The 16,653-nt window shown below is 44.7% G+C and overlaps 1 protein-coding gene across 1 annotated transcript in view; it reads right to left on the bottom strand.

Moving 5' to 3' along the window:
• LOC124616042 (putative odorant-binding protein A10) overlaps positions 1-15,959 on the bottom strand; it is a 31,008-nt gene extending 15,049 nt beyond the window's left edge. The window contains exon 1 of the mRNA XM_047144269.1: positions 15,667-15,959. Coding sequence (XP_047000225.1) covers positions 15,667-15,928 — 262 coding nt within the window. The 5' untranslated portion in view covers positions 15,929-15,959. The remainder of the gene's footprint in view (positions 1-15,666) is intronic.
• Between the last annotated feature and the right edge of the window lie 694 nt (positions 15,960-16,653).

Raw genomic sequence — 16,653 nt, 5'->3', positions numbered from 1 at the left:
TAGTAATCATGATCTGAAGATGTTTGTTAATCGACCGAAACGGTAACCAGCAAGTTGTAATTTATTTTTGTATTGCGATGAAGACTATTAAAAACTTTAAAAATGACATAATTATTCCACATGCGATGCAATATGTTTGAGACAGGACAAATACTCTCCATCTTTAAGAAGACTGTAATAATTTCGTTTCATAAAAGGAGGGAGGTGGCTCTGAGCACTATGGGACTCAACTGCTGTGGTCATTAGTCCCCTAGAACTTAGAACTACTTAAACCTAACTAACCTAAGGACATCACACACATCCCTGCCCGAGGCAGGATTCGAACCTGCGACCGTAGCAGTCGCACGGTTCCGGACTGCGCGCCTAGAACTGCGAGACCACCGCGGCCGGCGGAGGGAGGTGCTGACAGGTACGCATACTAGCTAACCAGCAGTCAGGAAGTCATAGTTGCAAAATATTGACACGAATTATTCTCAGAAGAATTCTCGGGGAATATCATTTTGGGTTGCGGAAAATTATTGGTACACGTGAGGCAATCTAACCCTACAACTTATCTTAGACAATAGGATAAGGAAAGGCAAACCTACAATTATGTCATTTGAAAGTTTAGGGAAACAATCTGAAAATGTAGTCAATCAGAAGGATGGACAAAGAAAATTTTGAAAATATTGTCTGAAATACACCATTTGAAGTTTTGCAGGTAACAGGAATAAAATACAGGGACGAAAACGTTGTTTACAAATTGTACAGGCACCAGACAGCAGTTATAACAGTCGAAGAGCATGAAGTGGAAGCCTTAGTTCAAAAGGGAGTAGTCTATCTCCGATGTTATTAGGTCTGTACATTGAGCAAGCCGTGGAGGAAACCAAGGAGAAATTTGGGAACGGAATTAAAGTTCAAGAAGTAGATATAAAAACTTCACAGTTTGTCGATGACAGCATAATTATGTAAGAGACGCCTAAGGACTTGGTAGAGTAGTTGAATAGAATGTTTGGTGTCTTGAAGAGAGATTATAAGACGAACAGAAATATAAGTAAAGCAGAGATAATGGAATATATTAGAGTTAAATCAGGTGATGCTGAGGGAATTAGGTTAGGGGAGCAAAATAATTCGTGACTGCCGAAGTAGAGACGGCGTAAAATGCAGACTGGCTACAGAAAGAAAAGTATTTCTGAAAAAGAGGAATTTTTCTGAAAATATTTCTTTGGAGTGTAGTTTTGTATAAAAAATGGTTCAAATGGCTCTGAGCACTATGGGACTTAACATCTGTGGTCATCAGTCCCCTAGAACTTAGAACTACTTAAACCTAACTAACCTAAGGACATCACACACATCCCTGCCCGAGGTAGGATTCGAACCTGCGACCGTAGCAGTCACGCGGTTCCGGACTGAGCGCCTAGAACCGCACGGCCACCGCGGCCGGCAGTTTTGTATAGAAGTGAAACGTGGACAGTAGTCAATTAAGATAAGGAAAAGATATAACCTTCTGAAACGTGGTGCTCTAGAACATTGCTGAAGATTAGATGGGTAGATCGAATAAGAAATGGAGAGGTACTGAAACGAAATGCGGAAGAAAGGAATTTATGACACAACGTTATTAAAAAAGACACCGATTGTTAGGACACATTCCGAGGCATCAAAGAATTGTCCGTTTGGTAATAAAAGGAAGTGTGGCGGCAAAAATTTTGGATGGAGGCCAACGTTTGAATATGGTAAGAAGGTTCAGCTGCATATAAGTTGTGGTAGTTATATCAAAAATGAGTCGTTCTTGGTACGACTTGATATAATTAAATATCAGTTAATGAAATATCGGAGTTTCAAGTCTTCTGATCGCAATCTAAAATACATAGCCATATGTAGGGTGACAGTTACTGAACTATATGAAATAAAATCGTCATAACTTCTGAACGGTTTGCGTTAGGACGTTCGAACTCCACGTTTGGCCACGGGGCTTGATAGGAATTAGTATGCGCAAGCGCACGCGTGTTGTTGGTGTCGGAGGCTTGCTATGCGAGCCCAACTGCAGCTCAAAGGAAGTTTGCGACCGTGTTCAGGCTTCAGACAATCTGTGTAAGCGTGCTAACAATCAAGAATTCGATTTGCAAATTTGAGAGAACTGGTAGCGTTCGTGACGATAGTGTTAGCAATGTCGGTCGTCCAAGACACGCCTGAAAACATCGAGAAGACAAGCAATTTGTTTCAGACCAGCCCCAGGAAATCGATCAGACGAGCTGCACAACAGGTAGGAATTATTCGGGAGACACTGCGACAAATTGTTGTTGAAGGCTTGCATCTCTTTCCATGCAAAACTGAAACCCATCAGCAAGTCCCAAGGTCATGGAACAGTGGTTGTGTTTCGCCGACATTATTGTCCACAGAATTGACGAACGGGAAATTGATGTGAATATGGTTTGGTTTATCGACGAAGCCCACTTTCATTTGGATGGGTTCGTCAAGAAGCAACAGGTGGCTGTGTGGTGTGCCATGTCCAGTTTCGGGATAATCAAAAATGGTTCAAATGATTCTGAGCGCTATGGGACTTAACTTCTAAGGTCATCAGTCCCCTAGAACTTAGAACTACTTAAACCTAACTAACCTAAGGACATCGTAATATTCCTTAATGGCACGGTGACTAACGAACGATACGTGAAGGTTTTGGAAAATGATTTCATCCCCATTACCCAAAGTAATTTCGACAAGATGTGGTTCATGCAAGACGGAGTTCGATTCCATCGAAGCAGGAGAGTGATGTCATGGAGGAGCGCTTTGGAGACAGCCTTCTGGCTCCGGGGTACCCAGAGGGCAGTGGCATGAGCCTTGATTGGCTGTCATATTCTCCGGATCTAAACACATGCGACTCCTTTTTGTGGGGCTACATTAAAGACAAAGTGTACAGCAATAACCCCAAAACCATTGCTGCGCTGAAAACAGCAACTCAGGAAGTAACCGACAGCATCGATGTTCCGAAACTTTAGTGGGTCATGTAGAATTTCGCTATTCGTCAGCGCCACATCTTCGCCAATGATGGCATGCATGTCGAATATGTCGTAACCTAAATACGAATATCTGTAACGACGTTTACATGTTGAATAAAGTGTGTGCACGCCGTAGTTTGTAACTAATTTACGTTTTTCTCATGTAGTTCAATAACTGTCATCCTGTACCACGCTGTAGTGTAACGGATAGAGGCGCAGAGCTGCAAAGTCATACGTAGCTCTTTCGCGCCCACCTTCCAGTAAACAAGCTTTTAACTCACGTTCGTAGAATAATGTGCTTTCTTATTCATTTAACAGAAGTATGTTCTGTAATATCCGAAGCCACTTACAAATAGGAGTGCTTTCTTTCAGGAATGAGTTGGTTCGAGTCTGTGAACGTGCCAGGGAATATGGACCAAAGAATTGCAAAGTTGCTTTCTACGTCACTGCCTGATTCGATCGCAGTTAAGTACTAATTTATATTTATTCATTCAAAAAACTTTCCAGATTATGGGGTGCACACTTCCTTTATACATATCGTGTATGACTGAGTGCAGAATCAGACATGTACACTGAAGAACCAAAGAAACTGGTATAAGCATGTGTATTCAAATACGGCGCATCGGTCAGCAGCGCCTATACAAGGCAACAAGTGCCTGGCGCAGTTGTTAGAGCGGTTATTGCTGCTATAATGGTAGGTTATCAAGATTTAAGTGCGTTTGAACGTGGTGTTACAGTCGGCGCACGAGCGATGGGACATAGCATCTCCGAGGTAGCAATGAAGTGAGTATTTTCCTGTATGACCGTTTCATGATTGCGCCGTGAATATGAGGAATCCGGTAAAACATAAAATCTCCGACATGGCTGTTGCTGGAAAAAGATCCTCCTAGAACGGGACCAACGCCGACTGGACGGAATCGTTCAACGTGACACAAGTGCAACCCTTTCGCAAACTGCTGCAGATTTCAATGCTGAGCCGTGAAGAAGTGTCACCGTGCGAACCATTCAACGAAACATCATCGATACGGGCTTTTGGAGCCGAAGACTCACTCGTGTACCCTTGATGACTGCACGACACAAAGCTTTACGCCTCGCCTGGGACCCTCAACACCTACATTGGACTGTTGATGACTGGAAACATGTTGCCTGGTCGGACGAGTCTCGTTTCAAATTGTATCGAGCGGATGGATGTGTACGGGTGTGGAGACAACTTCATGAATCCATGGACTCTGCATGTCAGCAGGGGACTGTTCAAGGTGGTGGAGGCTCTGTAATGGTGTGGGTCGTGTGCAGTTGGAGTGATATGAGACCCCTGATACGTCTAGAAACGACTCTGACAGGTGGTACGTACGTAAGCATCCTGTCACCTGCATCCATTCATGTCCATTGTGCATTTCGACGGACTTGGTCAGTTCCAGCAGGACGATGCGACACCCCACAAGTCCAGAACTGCTACAGAGTGGCTCCAGGGACAACTTCTGAGTCCCTAGCCACCAATCTCCCCAGACGTGAACATTATTGACCATATCTGGGATGCCTTGCAACATGCTGAAGAGATCTTCAGCCCCTCGTACTCTTAAGGATTTATGGAGAGCCCTGTAGGATTCATGGTGTCAGTTCCCTCAAGAACTGCTTCAGACATTAGTCGAGTCCATGCCACGTCGTGCTGTGGCACTTCTGCGTGCTCGCGGGGGCCCTACACGATATTAGGCAGGTGTGCAAGGTTTTTTGGCTCTTCGGTGTATAATCGTGTATGTACGATCGTATGTGCGCGCGTACACACGCACACACACACACATACACACATTGCGTTTTCTTGTTTAAAGTCCTGTTCTAAAAATTCTTCTAATGAAGAGAATCAGTGATCTAGTAAGAAAGCTTTAACATTTTATTAAGAATGAAGAAATAAATTTTGTATACGTGGAAGCGTATTGTAAATTTGTATCGCTCTGTTTACAGGGTAATTGGTATGGCTAGCAGTACACCATCCGTTTTCGTAAATAAACCTTGCGACATGTGAGTCAGGTGCAGCTGACAACAGCGACTGGCGAGTGCTGTTGGAGAGTCGCAAATCATAGTGAGGAGCGCGTTCTGCGCTATGCAGCAGCTCATTCTTAAGCTTGCACCGACAAAAATGCAAGTCACGTATGTTGTGCTTAATAATGATAAAACTTGTGAGGAAGACCTGACAGCCACGCAGGCAAACGTGCTAACCATCTCCCGCGATCGTTTACATTGTGTGGTCCAGCAGTCGTTTGTCGCTCCATACGAGACTTTTCCATCCACTTGTCCTGCGCAGCACGAATAACTGTTGTGCCAGTACACATTATGCCAGCCGACAAGTCATGGTATGAGAAACCCACTTCTCGGATTCTGGTCAATATACACTCCAACACTCTCTTAGACAGTTCAAAATGACCCACCACGAAGGAATTATCCGAATGGGACAAACATTGGTAAATGCGACGTGCATATACAAACAAACAAATGATTACAGTTTCAGGAAAATTGGATTTTTCGTTCAAGATAAAGAGCTTCACAAACTAAACAAGTCAACGAGGCGTTGGTCGACCCTTTTCCGTTTATGGAAGGCATTGACTGATAGAATTGTTGGATGTGCTCCTGAAGAATACCATGCCAAGTATTGTCCAATTGGCGCGTCAGACCCTCAAAATCCCGAGCTGGTTGGAGGTCCTTGCCCATAACTCACCATACGCTCTGAATTGGCGAGAGATTCGGCGACATTGCCTGCCAAAGTTGGGTTTGGCAAGCACGAAGACAATTAGTAGAAACCCTCGCCATGTGCGGGCGGACATTTTCTTGCTGAAATGCTCGGGGTGACTTGCCGCCGGCCGCGGTCGCCGAGCGGTTCTAGGCGCTTCAGTCCGGAACCGAGCGACTGCTACAGTCGCAGGTTCGAATCCTCCCTCGGGCATGGATTCGTTTGATGTCCTTAGGTTAGTTAGGTTTAAGTAGTTCTAAGTTCTAGGCGACTGATGACCTCAGATGTTAAGTCCCATAGTGCTCAGAGTTATTTGAACCACTTGATGGCTTCCCATGAAGGACAACAAAACAGGGCGTAGAATGTCGCCGACTTACCGCTGTGTTTTATGGGTGTCGAGGCTGACAACCAAAGGAGTCCTGCTGTGAAAAGAAATGGTACCCCAGCCCATCACTCCTGGTTGTTAAGCCATATGGCGGGCGACAGTCAGTTTACTATACCAACGCAGTCTCGGCCGTCTTCAGACACGTCATCGACCTGGAATCTCATTGACTGGATTAGAATTGTCTTCAGTGATGAGTTCCGCCTCGAATTGAATCCCAATTACCAACGAAGACGTGTCTGGGAACGCCCCGGACTGCAGTCGGATACCAGCCTGTCACCCGTCATACGGCCCACATCCAGGAGTGATGGTCCGGGGTGGCATACATTTTCATAGCAGGACCCCTTTGGTTCTCATCCACTGCACCCTTAAAGCAGATCGGTAAATCGATATTCTACGCCTTGTTTTGTTGTTCTTCATGGCAAGTCATCCTGGGCATATATTTCACCAACATAATGCCCACCCGCACATGGTGAGAGTTTCTACTGCTTGTCTTAGTGCTCACCAAACCCTAACTTGGCCAGCAAGCTCGCCGGGTCTCTCCCCAGTTGAGAACTTTTGAGGAATTATGGGCAGGGCCCTCCAACCATCTGGGGATTGAAACTTCCTGGCAGATTAAAACTGTGTGCCAGACCGAGACTCGAACTCGGGACTTTTGCCTTTCGCGGGCAAGTGCTCCACCAATTGAGTTACCCAAGCACGACTCACGCCCCGTCCTCACAGTTTTACTTCTGCCAGTACCTCGTCTCCTACCTTCCAAACTTTAAAGAAGCTCTCCTGCGAACCTTGCAGAACCAGCACTCCTGAAAGAAAGGATATTGCGGAGACATAGCTTAGCCACAGCCTGGGGGATGTTTCCAGAATGAGATTTTCACTCTGCAGCGGAGTGTGCGCTGATATGAAACTTCCTGGCAGATTAAAATGTGTGGTACTGGCAGAAATAAAACTGTGAGGAAGGGGCGTGAGTCGTGCTTGGGTAGCTCAGTTGGTAGAGAATTTGCCCGTGAAAGGCAAAGGTCCCGAGTTCGAGTCTCGGTCTGGCACACAGTTTTAATATGTCAGGAAGTTTCAAAAAAAAAAAAAAAAAAAAAAAAAAAGGTTCAAATGGCTCTGAGCACTATGGGACTTAACATCTATGGTCATCAGTCCCCTAGAACTTAGAATTACTCAAACCTAACTAACCTAAGTACGTCACACAACACCCAGTCATCACGAGGCAGAGAAAATCCCAGACCCCGCCGGGAATCGAACCCGGGACCCCGTGCTCGGGAAGCGAGAACGCTACCGCGAGACCACGAGCTGCGGACTGTCAGGAACTTTCATCTCAACCCACACTCCACTGCAGAATGAAAATCTCATTCTGGAAACATCCCCCAGGCTGTGGCTAAGCCATGTCTCCGCAATATCCTTTCTTTCAGGAGTGCTAGTTCTGCAAGGTCCGCGGGAGAACTTCTGTGAAGTATGGAAGGTAGGAGACGACGTACTGGCGGAATTAAGGCTGTGAGGCGGGGCGTGAGTCGTGCTTGGGTAGCTCAATTGGTAGAGCACTTGCCCGCGAAAGGCAAAGGTCCCTAGTTCGAGTCTCGGTCTATCCATACAGTCCTAATCTGCAAAGAAGTTTCATATCCGCGCACACTCCACTGCAGAGTGAAAGAGTGAAAATCTCATTCTGGAAACATCTGGGGATTTTCAAGATCTAAAGCGCCAATTGGACAGAATGTGGCACAATATTCCTCATAAGGATACCCAACAACTCTATTATTCAAAGCCAAGCCGAATAACTGCTTGCATAAAGGCCAGAAATGAGCCGCGTGTTATTTATTTGCTCAATTCCTTCGTGGAGCGTCGTTTTCTCTCCCTCCCTCTCTCTCTCCCTCCCTCTCTCTCTCTCTCTCTCTCTCTCTCTCTTCAAGTGTACTTCACTCCCTTGCTGATATTGTGCCTATTAACGTCACCACGGCGTCCACTCCCTACATTACATTTGTGTTTATAGCAGGAAGTGTACTTTGGAGAGCAACAGAAAGTTGTGTGTCAATGTTACTGCGACGCAGTTTACGAGTATCTTTTATGAACGAATAGAGTAGCGTATGCTAGGTGATATCTTCTAGTCTGTCTTGCAATATCGAATAGCTTTCATTATATTCGTACATTACCTACAAGTGCATCTCGTGCTGCTACTGTGGTGAAGCTAGCATCTTACTCCGTTTACTGATGTGACTTCTAAATGACGTGCCACTCGATACAACGACAAAACGCGAGCCGGTATGGTTCCTTTGAAAGGGCACGGCCGATTTCCTTCCCAATCCTTCCCTAACCCGAGCTTGCGCTCCGTCTCTAATGACCTCGTTGTCGACGGGACGTTAAACACTAACCACCACCACCACCACCACAAAACGCGACAGCCGTCGACAAATGAAGAACTTCAGAGACGCCATATTGGATTTCGTCGTATTTCGCTGTTTTCGTGTTTTAACTTGTGTGTTATGACAGCAGGTCGTTTACATTGCATTGAAGATTTATCATAAACATGTTACTCTTGGCACGATTTGTCATTATTAAATATCAGTTAATGATACATCGGCTTGTCACAAATATTTGGCTGTTTATCTCGCGATTTCCGAGGAGATGGTTAGGCAGGAACCTGCGAGCACTACTAAAACTACATATTCTTAATTGTCATTTAACCAAAAAGGCCTTAAATACATTTCTTTTTTCATTTGATGACGTTCTAGAAATTTTTGAAACGGGTGTCAGTAAGTCATATCAGGGTGTTGCGCATTGTATCCGTGACTGGATTTCTAATAAATCACCAGAGAACTTTATTGTGACTATGTCACAACCTGTGAGCAACAAAAGTCTTTACGTAGGGCACACTACCTCGTGTGACAGGTACAGAAGAGAGTACTGTCGGGCCTACGTGTACATCTCGCTGCAATTTTAGACACCTATTGTTCGAACAGTATTCTACTCTACGCGTCTTCTATAACTGCATTCGTACAGGCTCTGTTTTCAAACGATTTTTGTGACTATATGATCTCTCGATAATTCACTAACCATTCGCTATGGTTCGAGTGTTCAAATGTTTGTGAATTCCTAAGGGGCCAAACTGCTGAGGTCATCGGTCCCTAGACTTACACACTACTTAAAGTAACTAAAACTAACGTATGCTAAGAACAACACACACAACCATGCCCAGGCGAGGACTCGAACCTCCGGCGAGAGGGTTCGCTACGGTCCTACTCTCCGTCTCATGAGCCATCGACATCTGATTGAGTAACTGATAAAGAAAAGATAAACACTTTTAAGAAAGTTAAAGTACGGGACAAATGCAGTAATTCGATGATACAAATCAATTGTTGTACTAACAACACAAAACAGCACCAAAGTTGCATCTGGACATCAAGCACCGTCTGTCACGGTCAAATGGTTATTTGCTAAAGATGTATTTCTCCTCAGAGCGTGACGAATTTTTCCTTGCCGGTGAGTGGATTGTATAATACAATAATATTTCTATTTCATTTGATTTCTATGCATTTCTGTAACTTAGCATGGGACTTGGTGACACACAGAAATTACTACACTAACACACGATTTTCTGCAGTCAAAGTTTAACAAAATATTTGTTTTCGCACTTCATACGTCAGTCTCCCAAGTTTATTTCCTCGATTTAGAGGGAAACATACATTTGCAAACCGACATATGATGATGAAAAATGGTCAGTTTTCTGTTATCTATCAATTCCGTCAATTCTGAGTCCACTGCACGCCATGAACTTTACGTATGGTTCTCTCAAAAATTTGGGGAGTGTTGAGCCCAAATGCCGTTGAGTCTCATTTTATGTTGTCCTCAACCGACCTACCAAATATGAGCCTAATCGGATGGCCTTATTTAGGCCTTCACCTTATCAGTGTCCTAAATATAGCAGTCTGTATTCTTACAATGCACCTACAAATTTAATAACGTATTTTTCCTTCTGTAGTATATATACACGATCCTTGCTGGACTTAACAATTTTAATGGCTAGCAGTGTATTTGAATAACATGTTTTGCATGTGGTATGTAGGGGAGAGCGTTTACTTAGAGGATAGTGTGCCTGGGAACACACGACGTTTGTTGGTCTTTGCTTTAGTCTAGTGACTGGTTTTATAAGCAAACGAAAGAAGGCGCACTAGAGATCGCCTTATCGATTTTTTACCATTTTCTACAGTTTTTCATGTTGCTAGAAATCATGTTCTGTTTTGCTCAGTTTTTTAAATATTTCACGTTCTGCACATTTAAGAGCCGTATAATACAGGGTGATTCAAAAAGAATACTACAACTTTAGGAATTTAAAACTCTGCAGCGACAAAAGGCAGAGCTAAGCACTATCTGTCGGCGAATTAAGGGATAAAGTTTCATTTAGTTGTACATTTGTTCGCTTGAGGCGCTGTTGACTAGGCTGAAAACCAAACTACCCGAGGCAGCCCGTGACAGAGCACTTCATCACTGGCCTCCAAGAAGCCCTGATCTTACCCCCTGCGATTTTTTCTTATGGGGGTATGTTAAGGATATGGTGTTTCGGCCACCTCTCCCAGCCACCATTGATGATTTGAAACGAGAAATAACAGCAGCTATCCAAACTGTTACGCCTGATATGATACAGAGTATGTGGAACGAGTTGGAGTATCGGGTTGATATTGCTCGTGTGTCTGGAGGGGGCCATATTGAACATCTCTGAACTTGTTTTTGAGTGAAAAAAAAAAACCTTTTTAAATACTCTTTGTAATGATGGTTCAAATGGCTCTGAGCACTATGGGACTTAACATCCATGGTCATCAGTCCCCTAGAACTTAGAACTACTTAAACCTAACTAACCTAAGGACAGCACACAACACCCAGTCATCACGAGGCAGGGAAAATCCCTGACCCCGCCGGGAATCGAACCCGGGAACCCGGGCGTGGGAAGCGAGAATGCTACCGCACGACCACGAGCTGCGGACATGTAATGATGTATAACAGAAGGTTATATTATGTTTCTTTCATTAAATACACATTTTTAAAGTTGTGGTATTCTTTTTGAATCACTCTGTATATTGATTTTATCAAGGCCTTCGATAATGTTGATAGAGAGAGACTGCGGAGAATTGTGAAGAAAAGAGTGTATTCACAGCATCTAATAAATATTTCAAAAAGTCTCTATATAAACACCTGACTGTAATTTTGGATATGAATGGAACTATAACACAGCCTACAGCCACAAACAGAGGAGTAAGACAAGGGTACAACTTTCCACCCACTCTTTTTAACACTCATTTAGATGACGCACTACGGAAATGGAAGGACATTTTTAACACGAGAATTAAGATTAACTACAATTCCCGCTTGAATTGCGTTTCAGGTATATGCAGACGACGGCACACTGCTGGTGCATAATGAAGATGATCTACAAATGAGAATAGAATTAATTAGGTGAGGTTAGTGGAGTGTACCATTTGACGATTCTAGGAATGAAGACGAAATCAGTGGCTCGCAAACGGAAGTACCCTCTACGGTCGTCTAACGTTTTAACTATTTAGGATGTGACGTCACATGTGAGTAAGACGAAGACATAGAGAAGAAAGCAGTAAAGTTTGGGAGTATATGTGGAACAAAGAACAGATGTGTAAAAACATAAAACGAGGAAAGAAACGAGATTGAAATTTGATAAGACGACGGCAGTTTCAGTGATTGTTTACGGGAGTGAAACGTGTGTTACAAGTAAATGTCAAGAAAGCCGCATACAGGCAACGGAAATGAGGTTTCTGAGAGGAGTAAAGCGATGCGCAAGAGCCGATAGATTTCGAAATTCGGAAATTAGGGAAGAGCTGGACACATTTAACGTACTCAACAAAATAGAAGAAAGTAGCAGGAACATGTCGAAAGAATGAGTGGAGAAAGATTGCCTCTCCAGACAAGAAGATTTAAGCCAGTCCGGAGAAGAAGTCAGGGAAGACTGAGGAAGCGATGTGTACTGTAGCTGGCAAAACAAGAAAATGGATTAATGTTTGAAGTGAAAATGATGATGATGATGTAATATATTGTCAATTCTTCAAGAACAGAATTTTATGGTAAGATGCTAGATACTTTTTGAACTATTTAACCACTCGTGCACAGTTCTGGCATACTTTGATGGTCGTGCTCCATCTTGTTCCTTGAAACAGAAGGTCTACAGTGGAACACATGACAGTTGCAAATAAGCTGAATTTGTTTAATGTCCTGTCAGTCTTGCCTGTCTTGATAACAGAAATTTGTGTTAGCTACGAATAGCTTCTATTTCAAAATGTATTTTACTTGTAACTGGTTTTCGATAATACACTTCTGCTAAATTTGGTTTCACTTACTGTTTATGGGGGCGTAGTAGAGTAATAATGGAAGAAGTAAATACGGTACTGACCAGATTTTCTCGACTGCAACGCTATTACATTTCAATCGAATATTTGTTCCCGGGTACATAAACATGTTGTACCCCTTCACATTTGGAAAAACATTAGTTTACGGGGGTAATTTTTGTAATTTCGGAAAAAGACTGCAGTATATAAAAAGTGAATGCCTTCATTTACAAACGGAATAAAGAATTATATTAAACTTCTGTTAGAGAGTGGCCAGAGGCGAAAGCGTGAAAGGTAATCGAACACTTTCCCCTGCCACTTAAAATTTAGTCTCTCACGTGATGAAATAATAGCAAAATAAAGCGGAGATGCTAAGTCTGCAGATAGGCACAAAAAAAAAAAGACTGTCTCACAATAATCTTTCGGCCAACAAGACCTTTGTCAAAAATAGACAACGGACACACACACCCATTCATGCATTTACATCTACATCTACATCTATATCCATACTCCACAAGCCACTGACGGTGTGTGGCGGAGGGTACTTTGAGTACCTCTATCGGTTCGCCCTTCTATTCCAGTCTCATACTGTTCGTGGAAAGAAAGATTGTCGGTATGTCTCTGTGTGGGCTCTAATCTCTCTGATTTTATCCCCATGGTCTCTTCGCGAGATATACGTAGGAGGGAGCAATATACTGCTTGACTCCTCGGTGAAAGTGTGTTCTCGAAACTTCCACAAAAGCCCGTACCGAGCTACTGAGCGTCTCTCCTGCAGAGTCTTCCAATGGAGTTTATCTATCATCTCGATAACGCTTTCGCGATTACTAAATGATCCTGTAACGAAGCGCGCTGCTCTCTGTTGGGTGTTTTATATCTCTTCTATCAACAGTATCTGGTACGGATCCCACACCGGTGAGCAGTATTCAAGCAGTGGGCGAACAAGTGCACTATAACCTACTTCCTTTGTATTCGGCTTGCATTTCCTTAGGATTCTACCAACGAATCTCAGTCAGGCATCTGCTTTACCGACGATCAACTTTATATGATCATTCCATTTTAAATCACTCCTAATGCCTACTCCCAGATAATTTATGGAAATGCAAACGCAACTCACACACACATGACCACAGTGTCTGGCAGCTGAATTTTTGACAAAGGACATGTTGGCCGAAAGCTTATTGTGTGACAGTTTTTTTTTTTTTTTTTTTTTTTTTTTTTTTTTTTTTTTTTGTGCCTGTCTGCAACTCAGCATCTCCGCTGTATGGTGAGTAGCAGCTATCGTTTTCATAATATTGTTATATTCCATCCTAGATTTTCCATTGTTTAGTAGCAAAATAAAGTTGTATAGCAACCTTTTGGTGGTGTATATAAAAATGACAGTAGATGTACGTCTAATAGGAGACTTGGGCTGATGAATAACCGGCTACGTAAACGGGTACTTTGTTGTGAAAATATCCCTTAAGGTTCCAAGCTAGGTCCTGGCCTTTCGAGCCGATGCAGCCCGGGTCACTTGCGAGCCAATGCTGCTGCTTGCGTAGTACCAGCCAAACGTTCCTTGCCTGATCTCGACACGGCTGTGTCTCTGCAGAAGCAGTGAGGCTAGAGATTAGCTGGTACAGCACAGTGGGCCCGGAGCGGCGCTGTTGAGTACGTCTACATAAATACTCCGCAATCCACCATATGGTGCTTGGTGGAGGGTACCTCGTACCAAAACTGGCATCTTCTCTCCCTGTTCCACTCCCAAACAGAACAAGGGAAAAATGACTGTCTATATGCCTATGTACGAGCCCTAATCTCTCTTATCTTATCTTTGGGGTCTTTTCGCGAAATGTAAGTTGGCGGCAGTAAAATTGTACTGCAGTCAGCCTCAAATGCTGGTTCTCTAAATTTCCTCAGTAGCGATTCACGAAAAGAACGCCTCCTTTCCTCTAGAAACTCCCACCCAAGTTCCTGAAGCATTTCCGTAACACTCGCGTGATGATCATACCTACCAGTAACAAATCTAGCAGCCCACCTCTGAATGACTTCTATGTCCTCCCTCAATCCGACCTGACAGGGATCCCAAACGCTCGAGCAGTACCCAAGAATAGGTCGTATTAGTGTTTTATAAGCGGTCTCCTTTACAGATGAACCACATCTTCCCAAAATTCTACCAATGAACCGAAGACGACTATCCGCCTCCCCCACAACTGCCATTCCATGCTTGTCCCACTTCATATCGCTCTGCAATGTTACCCCCAAATATTTAATCGACGTGACTGTGTCAAGCGCTACACTTCTAATGGAGTATTCAAACATTACGGGATTCTTTTTCCTATTCATCTGCATTAATTTACGTTTATCTATATTCAGAGTTAGCTGTCATTCTTTACACCAATCACAAATGCTGTCCAAGTCATCCTGTATCCTCCTACAGTCACTCAACGACGATACCTTCCCGTACACCTCAGCATCTTCAGCAAACAGCCGCACATTGCTATCCACCCTATCCAAAAGACCATTTATGTAGATAGAAAACAACAGCGGACCTACCACGCTTCCCTGGGGCACTCCAGATGATACCCTCACCTCCGATGAACACTCACCATCGAGGACAACGTACTGGATTCTATTACTTAAGAAGTCTTCGAGCCACTCACATACTTGGGAACCAATCCCATATGCTCGTACCTTAGTTAGGAGTCTGCAGTGGGGCACCGAGTCAAACGCTTTCCGGAAGTCAAGGAATATGGCATCCGTCTCATACCCTTCTTCCATGGTTCGCAAGAGATCATGTGAAAAAAGGGCGAGTTGCGTTTCGCAGGAGCGATGCTTTCTAAAGCCGTGCTGATACATGGACAGAAACTTCTCTGTCTCAAGGAAGTTCATTATATTCGAACTGAGAATGTGTTCGAGAATCCTGCAACAAACCGATGTCGAGGATACTGGTCTGTAATTTTGAGGATCCGTCCTTCTACCCTTCTTATATACAGGCGTCACCTGCGCTTTTTTTCCAGTCACTCGGGACTTTACGTTGGGCAAGAGATTCGCGATAAATGCAAAGTAAGTAAGGAGCCAATGCAGTAGAGTACTCTCTGTAAAAGCGAATTGGAATCCCATCAGGACCTGGCGATTTATTTATTTTCAAGCCATTCAGCTGCTTCACAACCCCAGGGAAGCCTATCACTATGTCCTCCGTACGGGAATCTGTACGAGACTCGAACGGCGGTATGTCTGTACGGTCCTCCTGCGAGCACTCACCCTTGACGGCCTTCCCCTGGTCGGAGCAGGGCCCGTCTCCCCGCGCCACCACGCAGCGCAGCAGCGCCGTCAGCGCGCGCTCGCTGCCCAGCACGGCGTCCACGTCCAGGTCGTCGGCGCCGGCCGTCGCCGCCGCCGCCCCCGCCCCACCCCCGCCGCCGCCCCTACCCCTGCCCCTGGCCGCCCCCCGCCGCTGCGCCTCCACGCCGGCCAGCGCCACCAGCACCACGGACGCCACGAGCAGCTGCAACGGTCTCGCCATCCTGTCTGTCTGTCCCTCCTCGCACCTCCGGGCTGCCTACTGTCTCCGCGCGGACCGCCGCCCCCGCCTTATATACCGTGCCGCCGGCCTTGGCCGGGAAAGCGGACCGCTGGCATTTCGCGAGCACCGCTGCGGCGCTCCGGAGCGACACGCCTAGCGGCTGCTTCCCCGCCTCCATTGTCAACAACGCCCGCAGTCGCAGCTACAGCTGCGTTCCCGTGCCCGGAATATGTTGCCGACCCTACGAAAACCAGACGTACCTCACCAAGAGATCATAGTTTGTTGTCGAGAAGCCAGTAACTTCAAACAAGTAGTTTTGGAATTATGCAACGAGTGCCAAGACCAATCTACGTCTACAACTATAGTTCGCAATACCTTCCAGTGTGTAGTGGAAGGTACTTCTGATACTCCTGTCGCTTACCCTCTTCCCTGTTAAATATGCTATTGATCAGCAGGACGAATTTTTTTATCAGTCCTCTGCCTGGTCTGATTCCACAACTTTCTCTCCCGTGCAACCCTCTTCATCTCAGACTAGATCTTAAACCCAGCACCCTCGTTTGTTGGGAAACAGGGATAATGTTGACAATTTTAGACCTATTTCTTTGCCATCGGTGTTTGCTAAAGTTATCGAGAAGGTTGTATACAGGGTGTTACAAAAAGGTACGGCCAAACTTCCAGGAAACATTCCTCACACACAAAGAAAGAAAATATGTTATGTGGACATG

Source organism: Schistocerca americana, chromosome 5 (assembly GCF_021461395.2).
Source record: "Schistocerca americana isolate TAMUIC-IGC-003095 chromosome 5, iqSchAmer2.1, whole genome shotgun sequence".
Classification (NCBI taxonomy): domain Eukaryota; kingdom Metazoa; phylum Arthropoda; class Insecta; order Orthoptera; family Acrididae; genus Schistocerca; species Schistocerca americana.
The sequence above is the reverse complement of the archived record's forward strand: the minus strand, read 5'-3'. Positions and strand labels throughout refer to the sequence as shown.